The following is a 12,887-nucleotide window of genomic DNA, read 5'->3' on the forward strand; positions in this document are numbered from 1 at the left end:
GCTAGAAAAAACCAGTATTTGAAACCCAGGTGTAGTGTGACTCCAGAGCCTGTTCCTATAACCACCGGGCACTAAATTGCTAGCCATAGAAGGTGCGTGGGCCTCCTATCCCTTGCCGGGTGCTGTCGGTCCAGGCTCAGTTTAGAGCTCAACCACTAGGGGGCGCTGCCTCCCCTGCTGTTAATGGACAGCGGTTGAATTGCTTAGGGACTTGTGGGAGCTGGTCGTTCTCTCCCAGGGGTGGAAGACTTCTGGAAGAACCCAGAGCCCGACTCCAGGTTGTTCATGGGTTCTCCCTCAACCCCTTTTCACACTTGGCCCCAAGCCCCAGATGTCCCCAATGATGGGGCTAGAAATGCCTTTGCATGACAGTTTATGTGCTTCTCTTCCGTAGGCCACAGACCAGGTGAGCAGCCTGCCCTTATGAGACTCTCAAGGGGGATGAATAGAAAGGTAGCAGGAGCCAAGTGGTTAAGAGCCAGCACTCTGTAGCTACACAGTCCCGGGTCTCCCCCAGCTGCCCCACTTCCTGACCTCTCTGAGCCCCCATTTCCTATCTGTAGGCATGAGGATAGCACCCCGACCCTGCTGGGATTTGATGAGCCTTGATCGGAATAAAGCATGTGCGGTGCCGACTCAGTTCCTGGCGCATCTCTGGAGAGCTGGGCCGCTGGTAGTTTCTCCTTCTGGGCCCAGACCCTTCAGCCAGAAGGAAGCTCACCCAGCCAGGGCCCGGTCCACACAGAGGCTGCACAGCGCTGAGGGGCGGGAACAGAAGTCCCTCATCCGCCCCTGGCCTCTGGTAGCCCTGTGCCCCAAAGAGCCCAGGCTGCGTGAGAGGCTGCCACTGCCCAGCAGGAGGCCCCCAAATATCCCTCCCTCGGTGACACCTTTCAAGGGCCCTCAGCTCTTCATGGCCCAGAATTGTTCCTAATGTCTGAGTCACTTCCCTCCAGCTGGAATTGAAACCTTTTCTTTCCTGCCCTCCCACAAATTTAATCTTTCACCAAGCCCTGTAGATTCCAACTCCTGAAAGCCCTGGGGCTCTGGAGTGAGACAGACCTGAGTACTGGTCCTGCTGCTTATCACTGGTGTAACCTGGGCAAATGCTGTAATCTCTCCAATCTTGGCTTAGCCACTGATTCATGGTGCAACCTCGAGCAGATTCCTTTACCTCTCTGGACCTCAGTTTTCTCATCTATAAAATGGGGATAATAATAGTACTTATGTCTCAGGGTTGTTGTAAGGATTAAATGAGGTAATAATGTAAAGGGCCTGGCACTTAGAAGGGGCCATGCTCCTAGTAACCTCCACGCAAACACACAAACCCAGGGACAAAAACCTAACTCTTAGTTTTCTCCTTCATAAAGGGGCATAATAACGGTGTCGCTCTCCGAGGATTGTTGCGATCATAGTACTGTAGGAGATCATGGGGGTAATGTGAGCAGTGAGTGCCTGGCAGAGGGTGTGGCTACCACTTCCTGAGGACTCGCTCTTTGCCAGGTTTTCTACCTGGGTTTGTGTGCTTGCCTGGAGGTTGCTACAGGACTTGCCAGCTGGGGAGTAAACCCAAAACATAGTAACCAACACCAGGCCCCCGATAGGTCCAATCAGTGAACTCAGGCCACCTAACAACTTTGTTCGGGAGGATTCACCACCATTTTACAGCAGGGGCCTGGGGCGGAGAGGAGACAAACTGCCCACTAGATAACCACACAGGTACAGTCTGTGGGGAGGGGAGAGAGGAGGGGGTTGGTAACAACCACTGGGGTCGGGGAGGCGACCTTCCTTGCCCAGAGAAAGGGGAGAAAATAGGCAACTCTTTTCATGAGCATGTGCAGCGTGTGTGTGTGTGTGTGTGTGTGTGTGTGTGTGTGTTATAATCAGGGACGACAGAGATGGAGGTGAGAGGGTTGAGAGCACAGAGCTGACCTTGACACCTGAGGGGAGTGGGTCTATGGAGAGAACCAACAGTGGCAGATATGGTATTTGAACCCAGGTACATCTGCCTCCAAAGCCCATGTTATTAATCACTACAATATTAATGCCTGGCACAGAGTAGGTGCTCAATAAATATTTGTTTAATGAAGGAATTTATACTGCTGCCTCTTTCTGGAAACTTTTCTCTCTCCATCTCTACCTGAGCCCATCCTTCAAGGCCCAGCTCAAATGAAGTCTCACACTCAACCGATTCGCCCTCTTTCCGTTGCTACGGGGTGGGGGAAACGGGAGGCAGCAGTGCTGGGATGAGGAAGTATGGGGCACTAGGATGGGCCAGCTAGGGTGAAGCCAGAGGAAGGACTCAGTTTTGCAAAGATTATTTTTCCCCCTGAGTTTGTGCACTGGATCTGAAGTTGCTACAAGGACTGGATACACCCATAACAAGGTAATTCACACTGGGCTCTGATTAGTCAGAACGGTGAATTCCAATCACTTAGCAACCATATCTGGGGAAGAGGATTGGAAGCCATTTCAGGGCAGGGCACTGGGAGGAAAATGAGACAAAATGGCTACCACTGACCAAGGCACATGCGCAGTACGGGGGAGGGGGGGAAGTCAGAAGAGCTCATTCTGAGTTAAGAATTACTGCTCCAAGGGTTTTAGGGTGTTTAAGCCACTGGGGATTTAAGGATTTGTAATTCTATGCTATATAATACCCTAAAACCAAGGATATTGGGATTCCAAGGATTTTAAACCTCTACTACCTATGGTACAAGGACTCGAGCAATTTCTGAGATATGAAATGCTCAAATGAAATGAAATGCTGGGAGCTTAGGACACAAAACAAGGATTTTAAACGGAACGCTGGACATGTGGACATATTAAAATACTAATCCCCCTTTGACTTCAAATCAATCTTGGTTTAACCCTTAGGATAGTGGTTTCCAAACAGTCTTCCTCACAATCTAGGGATCTCTGAAGGTGCCTCACAGAAAGGGGGTGGAGAGAGTTCGTTTACAGAGAGAGGACACCAAGGTAGGAATTCTTTTTTATTTTTTAAATTTATTTTTTAAACAGCAGGTTCTTATTAGTTACCTATTTTATACCTTTTAGTGCATATATGTCAATCCCAATCCCCCAATTCATCCCGCCACCCAAGGTAGGAATTCTGTGTCTCCCATTGTGGCTCCGGCCAGGGCAGCGCCATCTTTATTTGGTTGGTATGTTGGCTTTCTGCATTCAATTCAAAAGAAGGGTGTTCCTGCTGAAGCACAAAAAATAAGTTGAAGCCACATTTGGCCTCTGTTTCTTTTTTTGTTTGTTTAATGGGGGACAAACACTACAAAGATGCTGTGACTGGTAAACCATCCATCAAATGGTGCCAAGGAGCTCAGGTGGAGATGACCGATAAATCAGTCGTTAGTTGAATAAAAACCAGTCATTAGCTGACTCTAGCCTACTAATTCATTTCTGTTATAAAATTAATAATAACCACTACTACAACTATGATTACTATGAATACTAGCACTTATTATTTGCTTTTACTATGTGCCAGGAGTTGTGCTAATTACTTTGCATATATTATCTCACTGAATCCTTACAACAACCCTGAGAGGAAGTATCATGACTTTCCCCATTTTACAGATGAGGAGACGGGTTCAGAGTGGATAAGTAACTTGCCCAAGGTCATACAGCTAGCACATGGTAAATTCCACTTTACCTGCAAGCAGAAACAGAATGGCCTAAAGGAATGAAAGTGATCAAAGGTCAACTGCCTGGCAGCCTTAATTAAGGAACAAGGTTAAATTCTGACCAATAGGTGGCACCAGTGTGTGAGTTTGGTGGCCTGTTTAAGGCTGTGTCCAATTCAGGGAAGTCCCAGTGAGGGCTCAGAACTGAAGCAGCCTGTCTTAAGCTGAGAGAGGAGAGAAAGAGAGATGGCCAGCGTTTCGCTACTGAATCAGATAATGCTACCCTGTCCTGTCTGTAGCTCAGCAAAGATACGGGAAGCCAGCAAGTGGGGGGACAGAGCTCGTTCTACCAAGAACTGCTTTAGGAAGACCTGAGAATCTTTTTCCTTCAACATTTCCTGGGCACCTCCCTTGTGCCAGGCAGTATGCTGTGCAAAGAAGTCACGTAGGGATATCAAACACAGTCCCATCTTACTGCACAGAAAGGGAGGTAGATGCTATGGTAGATGAGGTACTGAATGATGGGGACACCCAGCCTGGGCTTGGGGGTCTGGGGAGGCTTCTCACAGGAGACGTGTCTGAGCTAGTCCTGTTGCATGCATGAGAGCTTATCAGATACAAAAGTGGAAAAGCATTCCAGACAGAGGATTAAAGCCACAGAGGGATTATAAAGCATGACACATTCAAAGACAGGCAGCATGAGCTTCGAGTGTTGAGATAGGAATCTTAAGAGATAGGCAAGAACCAGGTAATTGAAAGGCCTAGAATATCAAGTTGAGGACTTGATTTGTGAATGTCTGAGTAGAGAAGCTATGGATTCTCAAGAGGACCTGTGATTTAAAAAAAAAAAGTCCAACTGTTGGTGAGGCAATGAAAAGCCATGATAGGGCTTTAAGGAGGGGGCACAACGTGGTCTGATCTGGTGGCCAGTGTAGAGGATGAATTGCAGAGGGAAAAGGAAGGCTGATTGGGGCAGGGGTGGGCCTGAGGGCCTGAGCTGTGGCAGATACAAAGGGACTTGAGAAGGTAAACTTGATAGGACTTAGTAGCCTCCCAAGGCCCCTCCCCACATGCACAGGCTCATAACCATGGCTGCACCTCTCACCTCTTCTCCCAGCCCCAGCCCTGCTTCCGACATTTAAGCTGCCCTCTGGGGGCCTTTTTGTTCCCTTTCCAAGCTGTCTTTGAGGTTTAATCAAGCCTGATTGCACAAGCTGACGAAGAGGGCCTGGCTCCATGTTGGGCCTCCCGTGGTACATTCCCATGAAGAAGGATCTGTCAACTGACCTCAGGTAGAGCAATGAAGTGGCCTTGAGCTGGTGTCTGACCCTCTCCCCAGGGGTTCACAACGCGGGCAGAGTTCAGTTAAGAAATCAGTCCAGTTCCAGGAAAAAAGGTAAACATCATCTAGTTTATTTTTCTCCTGATTCATCTCATGCCAACACACAGACCCCAGTAGACAAGGGCCAAAAGGGGGGAGGTCCCCAAAACAAGTTGAGTTTTTCGATGTCCCCTTCCTTTCCTGCAAGTTCCATCAGAAAGGCACCCCAGCTGTGCTTGCATCTGGTGTTGGTATCGTATCCGTGGAGGTGAAGCCAGAAGTCAGGCTTTCCATGGGGAGACAGGAGTATGTGGCCACGTAGAAGGCTGGGGAGTCAAAAAGCCCTGAAGAGTGACAGTTCCCCTCTGCGTGGCAATGCTCTGTCCTCATCTGCTCCCTGGGGGCTTCAGAAAGCAAGTCTTCTTTCCCCTAGGCTTCCTAGGACGCTCTCACTGGCAACACAACAGCAGCCCAGTGAGATGCCAGAGGCCTGGGCTCGCAGGCCTGTTGAGTATAGCCAGGGTGAGCCGGTGTCTTGAGGACCCAACTTTCAATCCAGAGAGCTGTGCCTGGAGATTCCTGGCTAATCGATGCCCTGAAGCCTTGCCAGGCATACCGGACCCCAATTAGACTCTGACTGGCTCAGTTGGGACAGGTCAGGAGCAGGGAGGGAGAGGGAGCTGAGGCCCTGTGCGGCGCTGGCCCTGGCGCCTTCACACACCCTTCTGGCCCTTTTTCATCTGCTTCCTCCTCCTCTTCTTTGTCCTCCTCCTCCTCGCTGGCTGAGTCCTCATAGAGGTTGATGGTTGCCTGGACAGGGAAGTTCTGCAGTAAAATCTCCCCATCGCTGTACAGGTAGTCAAAGGAACGGGATTTAGGCCAGAAGAGCCTGTGGACAGAGAAGAAACACGGCCCCCACTTAGGGCGCATATGTGCAGAGGGGTCAGTAGGGCCAAGAAGGAAGCCAGCCCGTAAACCCCTTCTACCTGCAGTAATGGGATGAGAGGGAAAAGAAGAAAGGGTGCTTTGTAACAGAACCTTCTGGATTGTTACAAAATGGCTCCAGACAGGAAGGTCCATAGCTCATAGCTGTGGGGAGCCCCAGCCCCGGCATGTATCAGTCCTGACACTGATCCCACCGCCCACCTCTGAAGGCCTCCAGCCAAGCATTCTCTAGCCCTGTGTCCTCCATCTCCTACTAAGGCTTTCTTCACTGACCCTTCCATAGGGGCTTAGGGGTCATTGACAATGACCCCAGGGAAGGCAACCTTGGCCAAGTCCCTTAACCTCTCTGGGCTTCTGTTTCCTGGTCTATGAAATAGTGATCATAGCAGTGCCTCCCTCCTCCTGCCTCACAGGGCTGTTGTGAGGATTCAAAGGGCGAATGGATCTATGTCAAGTTCCAAGTCTGGTGCCAGAAGCTTACCTGACAGGGTGATGGAACTCAGAGTCAACCTTGGTGACCTCGGCACCTGTTGCCCCACCGGCAGCCTGTCCAAAGCAAAAGCTAGCATGTGGCTCAAAGTGCATGGCCAGATAACTGCCTCTTCCGTATCAGGGGTCAGCAACCTGTAGGTAAGATGGTCTAGAAGAGACCTCAGACATCTCTGGGGTCCAGTCCCCACCCCCCCAGTAAGGGGGTCTGTCCTGGTTCTAGTTGAACAACAAGTGGACAGAGTCCGGGGGGTTGTTTGCTTTCCTGCTCCTGTTCTAACACCTGTTTGGAGACCGTCCAGGGGACAGAGTCCTACTGGAGCAGACAAGACGCAGGGGCGGAGTGGAGGTGGGCGAGAGCACCGGGGTTGGGTGCCAGGAGACCGGGACGCTAGTGCCAGCTGCACCGCGGACGTGCTGTGGAGCCTGCCCTCATCCCTCCCGCACTCTGGACCTCAGGCTCTTCATCTTCTAAATTACCCAGAAACCTCAGCTCCGCCTTCCTCCCAAAGCTGTTGTGGGAATCAAAAGTGGGCAAGGCTGGGAAGGTGCTTTCCGGGGACTGCAGCCCTGGACAGAGGTCGGGGGCTCTCTGGGAAGGGACCAGTTCAGCGTGCCTGAACGTGGTCATGTGTGTGTGCACGAACACATGGAACAGGGGCTCAAACTCACCAAATCCACAGGTTTCCTCACCTGCCTTGGGAGGTCATTTGTAGAGGAGAGCCAGGGTCTCCAAAGACAAGCTCCTCTAGGACAAAGGGGAGAGATCAGCTGGTGGAGGGAGAAGAGACGGGGCTCCCTGAGATAACAAAAGAGGCCTGCCAAAAACGTGGCTCGGACTCCATCTCCTTCAGGAAGCATTTCTTAAGAACCCTGAGTCCAGGTCAGGACAGATGCCCCTCCTCTCTGCTTCCACAGTGTTATCACACTGTTCGGTGATTATCTGTTTACTCGCCTTAGAGCTTCTTAAGGGCAGATTTATGTTCAATCATATCTGAATCCCCAACACCTAGCGTAATGCCTGGTACACGGTAGGTGTTTCTGTAAATGTTTGGTGAACGGTAAATGTTTGGAGGAATGAATGAGGGGTGGGTGAAAACTATCCTGCCCCCGCTCCAGGAAGTAGAGCTCACAGTTCTACCCTCTTCCTGGGCTGGGGAAAGGGGCCAAAAATATTTCTGGGTCCACTGCTTCCCCACTACCTTTTCCTGCCAAAGGTAGGAAAAGAGCAAATGGAAATCTTATGGGGTTGTCAGGAAAGAGACGGTCCTTCAGTCACAGACCTCTGGGGACTTTGGACCTCTTTCCCCTCTCTGCAGCCTAGGTCATGTTCAACCCACATTTCATGGCAATCTCCCCCTTTGCCCCTCGGTGGACTGGGCGACTTGGCCCATGAGGGCCTGGCTGCTTGGCTTTCAGCTTTGGCAATGCCCACTGTCCCCAAGTCCCCTCCTGCCAGCCGGAAGGATTAGTGACGTGAAGAGCCAGTTGAGATATTGGCGCCTGAGATGGGGAGGGGGCACAGAGAACAGGGGTGCCCTGGACATCTCATTTCCTTTCCTCTCCCAGGAACCCCACTAAGACTGAGTTCAAATTGCCAAGGGCCAAGTTCCACTTACCGTTCACTTCTGTCTACTTCTTGTCTAGAGGAGAGAAGGGGCGATGGGTTTCCCAGGCCAGGGAGCGCCAGGGGGCCTTGTGCTAGGGCTGGGGCTGAGGCCGGGGCCAGGGCCGGGGCTGGGGCGCGAGCAGCAGGGTCCATCCTTAGGGTGTCACGGCCAGGCAGGCTGTGGGGTCCTCCTATTTCTCAGAATCTCCCGCACTCTTTTGGCTTTTCCTGGGAGACCCTTTTATAAGGCCTGCCTGGACTCATAAATTATTCAGGGCCGTGCAAGGATGGGCTCCCTGACCGGTAGGGGAGGGGAGGGGAATGAAGATATAGGAAAAGGGGCTCAGGGAGGGAGAACTGTGTCGCTGGGTGTGAAATCTCTCCCAGTTGAGTAAACAGAGAGTCAGTGGGGGGCAAGGGGTTCTCTTTACCTCCAAGTCAGAAAGGAAAACACAAAAGGGGCAAATCGCACACCGTTTGTGTGAATTCCCCAGGCAGTAGCAAGGCCTGAGGGGTGGGGAGGGAAGGAGGGAAGCTCGTTAGAAACCACAGAAAGTTCTCAGGCGCAGAGGGCAGGGTAGACAGGCCTTTAGCAAAGCTGGTTCCCAGTGAGAAGGCACAGCTGATCCGGCTAAGGCGAGTGAGGGACTCATGTTATTTCAGCTCAGACCCCAAATGGAGTTGCCAGGTGGACCTGATACGGGGTGACTTCCATTAAGCATATCACCGGGGTTAAGGAAAAAAAGGAGGTTGTGGGTAGGACGTGTCCGGATGCCTGCGGGGGTGGGGGGTGAACCTCAAGTCTTTCCACGCCCTCCTGTTTACTGGTCAGTTCATTTGCAAAAGTGCCTGAATCCCCTCTCCAGCCTCAGCAGTCAGTGGTCCAGGAAAGGAGCGCGGGTGGCATTTCTAGGGTTTCCAGGTCAGAATCCGGATCTCAGAGCTCAGCTTCCAGTCGGGGCGCCAGGGTGCAAAGCTGCTGACCATCCCTGGCCCCGGGGCCTTGGCTCCCTCACGTGTGAGAGAAGGATGCGAGCCCTGTGGTCCCAAAGGGCACCATCAGCCTGAACGCTCTGCGACGGGGGCTGGATAAATGGGTACTGACCCCGGGCAAGCCCAGCTGCTGAGCCACGGTCTCGGCCTCGGCCAGTCTTCTGGGTCTTTGCAGTTACAACTACTGGCAGGTTCCTTATGCATTAGAGGTCCGAAAATATGCCTCCTAACCTCAGTGTCGAGCACCGGCGCGGATTTATTTAGCTTCTTGGATATTCGTCACAGCCGGGTGTGTAATCGTCAAAAATTAGAGACCGCCTCAATGTCCAATAATAGGAAACCAGTTACGTTAATTAGAGGAAGTCCTTGTAACCGAGTACTAAGCAGGCACTCACAACCATGTTCTGGGAGGTATAATTATCGACACAGAATGTAAAAAAAAAAAAAATCAGATGCTAGAATAGTATGAATAATTTGATTCAAGGGCTCTCCTTTTCTCTGTTCACCTACCCACTACCTTCACCCCACTTCAAATTCCAGCCCCACTGTGTTCTTTGCAGCAAAGGAAAATTGGAAACAAGCCAAATGTCTCACTTTAGAAAGCTGGTTAAATAAATCATTGAACGGTTATACAATTTTATATTAAAATTGGCTTGGTAGAGGATTGGGAAAAAGTTAATATATTGAAGAGTGAAAAAAAGAAACCTGTACAATATAACTTAGAGGATGATCCTGTTTTGGTAAGAAAAAAAAAAGGGGTAGCATATACAGGAAAGAAAAAAAGAGAGAGAGACTGGTTAGAAGAAAGGAGAAAGTTACAGTGGTCATTCCGGGGAGTGAGATTATGGTAGAATTTTACTTCCTTCTTTGGGCTTTTCTGAGTGTTTCTAAAAGTTCTGCAAGCCCTGGTACTCCTTGGGTAATAAAAAGTAAAGACACATAAAAATAAAAAGAAAGAAAGAAAGAAAGAGATGCTTATCCACAGAGGAGAGAAAACTCCTGGGAAAATGACAGCCATTTTCAAATATCTGAGGATTAGACTGCAATGAGATTACACTTGTTCTGTGTGACTTCAAAGGTAGGGCTGAGGCCCATGGGTAGAAGCTACAGGGAGACACATTTTGGCTCAGTCAAAGGAAAACTTTGCAACAGTCCAGCCAACACCTAAACCAGAGAGCTGGCACTGTACTGGCCCTCAATAAACAGAGCTTTATTATATGCGGCGAAATGAGTGGAGCCTTGGGCTGGGCTAAGCTCTCTGCCCCTGAATTGTATAAGTGCAGGCTGGATCGCGGATCCTGGATCCTGGAGTGGAAAATCTAGAGGGTGGGGCAGGAGATAGTGAGCAGGGCTGCTGGGGAGCCCGAGTTTCTGTTAGTCTCTGAGGGTTCTTGCTAAATTTGCCTCCAGAAGATGAAAATGTGCTTGTATTTTGTCAATACAATGGTTCAGATGAGCGCCTGAGAGGGAACCAGGTTGAAGAGACTGGGCTGGAAGGAGATGGTATGTGAAGGAGAAAGAAGCAGACCTATTGTCACACCCGGGGATCTTTTTGATCTCTAGGCGGCCATGGACTCTGAAAATGGGCAGGAGCGGGGACAGAATGGGAGATGAGGTAGCTATTCCTCCAGAGCCCGGGGCTCATTCCCAACCAACCGTGAACTTGTGTTTATTCAGCCAGTCTTTCATGATCGGGGCTATCCAGCCCCTTCATTCCCCTGAGCAGCAATCCTCGGAGTTCCCCCCTCACGCCAACTCTCTCATCCTTTCCCAGAGCCCAGGTAGCCTTCAGGCCTGTGTTCATGGATCGTTCTTCTCCCTACACAGCTGCTCTGTCTTAACTACCTCCTAAGAATTACCTCCGTCTCATTCAGCTTGTGGGAGATGAAACCACTGGCCCCTCTTGGGGGCCTCTCCCCAGCCTGAAGGATTTAAGGCCTACAAGGGTTGCTGGGCAAAAATGGGAGCCTGGCTGTTCTCCATTGCCCTCAGCACGCAACAGGAGTGAGGTGGACAGCAAGGGGGCAGGAAAGGTCTGGGACCACCAAAATGAAGCACTTCCTGTCAGGGCAATTACAATCCTACCTCTGTTTCCCCTAACAGCCCTACAGTGCCCCTGGGTTTTGTCGGTGATGGCTTTGCCAGAGCATCGAGAGGGCTGGGTACCTCCTCTGGGCCAGATGCTGCTGGGCATTGCCAGGCAAGAGAATGGTCTAGAAAGAGGAGCGGACACTGCCTCAAGGTTCTGACAGCCTAGGGAGGGAGACAAGACCTAGGGAGGGGGGAAGACTTGGTCAACCTCAGCCGGGCCTGCTACCCCTCCACCACCCTGAAGCATGTTCCCTTGTCGACTCCCCAGCTCCAGTCTCCACATTCCCTGGGCCACGTTCCAAACTTCCTTCAGCTCCTACCACGTTCCCGCCCCACCCTCTCCCCACAGAACAACCTCTGCTCCCACTTCCCTGAGAAAACAGAGGCTTTCAAGCGTGAATTACCTCAATGCCCTGCCCCCCATCCAAACCTGGTCTGCCTCCCCAACTTCCTTCCCCTCCAGCCCGCCCTTCTCAGGGGACGATGTGCCCCTCTCGTTAAAGGCTAATCTGTTCACCCGGGGGGCCGTGGCCTCATCCACCCTCCTTCTCTGGGGCCTTCCTCCAGGCCCTTCTCTTCAGGAAACTTCAGCTTCTTTATTCCAGCTCTTTCCCTCCTGATTATAAAGTGCCTGTCTCTGTCATCCCCCAGAACAAGGTCCCTCCTTCCCTAGATGTGTTCTCTTGCTCCCCTAACTTGCTCTCTCTCTCTCTCTCCATCTCTTTCTCTCTCTTCCCCTCCCTCCTTCCCTCTCTCTTTTCTTTCCTTCACCCTCAGATTTGTTGAAAGTAGAGTCTATACTTTTCCCAACTTCCCATTTATATCTCAACCTACTCCAGTTTGGCCTCAGCCCCCATCCTCCTAGGGAAAGTGCACTACCAAAGGTCCCCACTGACCTCCTAATTGCCAAGTTCAATGATCTCTTTGAACTCTGGGTGGCCAAAGGCCCTGTTGGCCAAATCCTCATTTCTGAGGCTCTCCCTTCTCTTTTGGTCACTCTCTCCTGGTTTCCCTCCTACTTCTGGAACCATCCCCCTGGGCATCTTTTGCTGACCTCTCTTCCTCTGCTCAGTCCTCACATCTGTGGTTCTCAATTAGAGTCCACAAATGAGGCTGATACACAGTAATATTTTCAGTAGGTCACAGCAAAATGGGAAAAACATCAAAGGTAGAGCTTTTCAAAAATCTCAATGTATTCAATTATAAAACATTGTCTTTTATTCTGACATTATGCCTTTCCTAATTTTGGGGTGGCAAAATATTCTCTTTCTTGAAACGATGGCAATGATGGGTATTAATTTATTTCTTTAATGTCCCTACTTGGCAAAATAAAAGTGTTAGTTTCTCTATGTCAGTCCCATTCATGTTTATTCAACGAATGAAAAATTGACCCATATTTCCAGCCTGAAGTTTTCCTGATAGGTGTCTCAAACTCATTCCAAAACCAAACTGGTTTTGTTTCCCACAAACTTCCTCTGTACCTGCCTCGATAAGCAGCATCATATTGGCCCAGTCACTCAAGCTAAAAGCCCCATTGGTTGTAGTCTTCACCATTTCTCACGCTTGTCCTCTCTGAGCTCCCCACTCTCCTGGTTGTTTCTTCAATTATGGCCTCATCCGTCCTCTGTCACCTGGATGCTCGAAGCAGCTTCCAGATAGGCTCCCCCATCCTCGACTTGGCCTTTCTGATCCATCCTCCTCACAGCCACTCCAGTGATCTTTCTATAACACAGGACTGAGTATGCTTTTCCTGGGCTTAAACACTTCCAGTGATTCCCAATTGCCTATGGGAAAAGTCCAATCTCTT

At 50.6% G+C, this 12,887-nt stretch overlaps 1 protein-coding gene across 2 annotated transcripts; it reads right to left on the bottom strand.

Annotated features, from left to right (window-relative positions):
- Positions 1-5,521: 5,521 nt before the first annotated feature.
- Positions 5,522-8,149, bottom strand: RIPPLY1 (ripply transcriptional repressor 1). 2 transcript variants are annotated; one of them, XM_027089624.1, is made up of 4 exons: positions 8,007-8,149; positions 7,060-7,135; positions 6,380-6,444; positions 5,522-5,842 (listed from the first exon to the last, which is right to left on the bottom strand). In XM_027089624.1, exons 1-4 carry the CDS (start codon positions 8,147-8,149, stop codon positions 5,596-5,598), a joined length of 531 nt encoding a protein of 176 aa, XP_026945425.1. In that variant the 3' UTR covers positions 5,522-5,595. The 2 variants fall into 2 exon arrangements, with proteins under 2 accessions (XP_026945425.1, XP_026945426.1); XM_027089625.1 differs by lacking the exons at positions 6,380-6,444; positions 7,060-7,135.
- Between the last annotated feature and the right edge of the window lie 4,738 nt (positions 8,150-12,887).

The sequence above is a fragment of the Aethalodelphis obliquidens genome, unplaced genomic scaffold, assembly GCF_003676395.1.
Source record: "Aethalodelphis obliquidens isolate GAN/ISIS:26980383/991018 unplaced genomic scaffold, ASM367639v1 scaffold66, whole genome shotgun sequence".
Classification (NCBI taxonomy): domain Eukaryota; kingdom Metazoa; phylum Chordata; class Mammalia; order Artiodactyla; family Delphinidae; genus Aethalodelphis; species Aethalodelphis obliquidens.

Excerpts from the sequence above, each read along its gene's own strand:
- RIPPLY1 (XM_027089624.1), bottom strand. The coding sequence starts at position 8,149 with ATGGACCCTGCTGCTCGCGCCCCAGCCCCGGCCCTGGCCCCGGCCTCA. Across the intron at positions 7,136-8,006 it reads GAAGTAGACAGAAGTGAACG|AGGAGCTTGTCTTTGGAGAC; the intron begins GTAAGTGGAACT and ends CCTTTGTCCTAG. Across the intron at positions 6,445-7,059 it reads TGAGGAAACCTGTGGATTTG|GCTGCCGGTGGGGCAACAGG; the intron begins GTGAGTTTGAGC and ends TGCTTTGGACAG.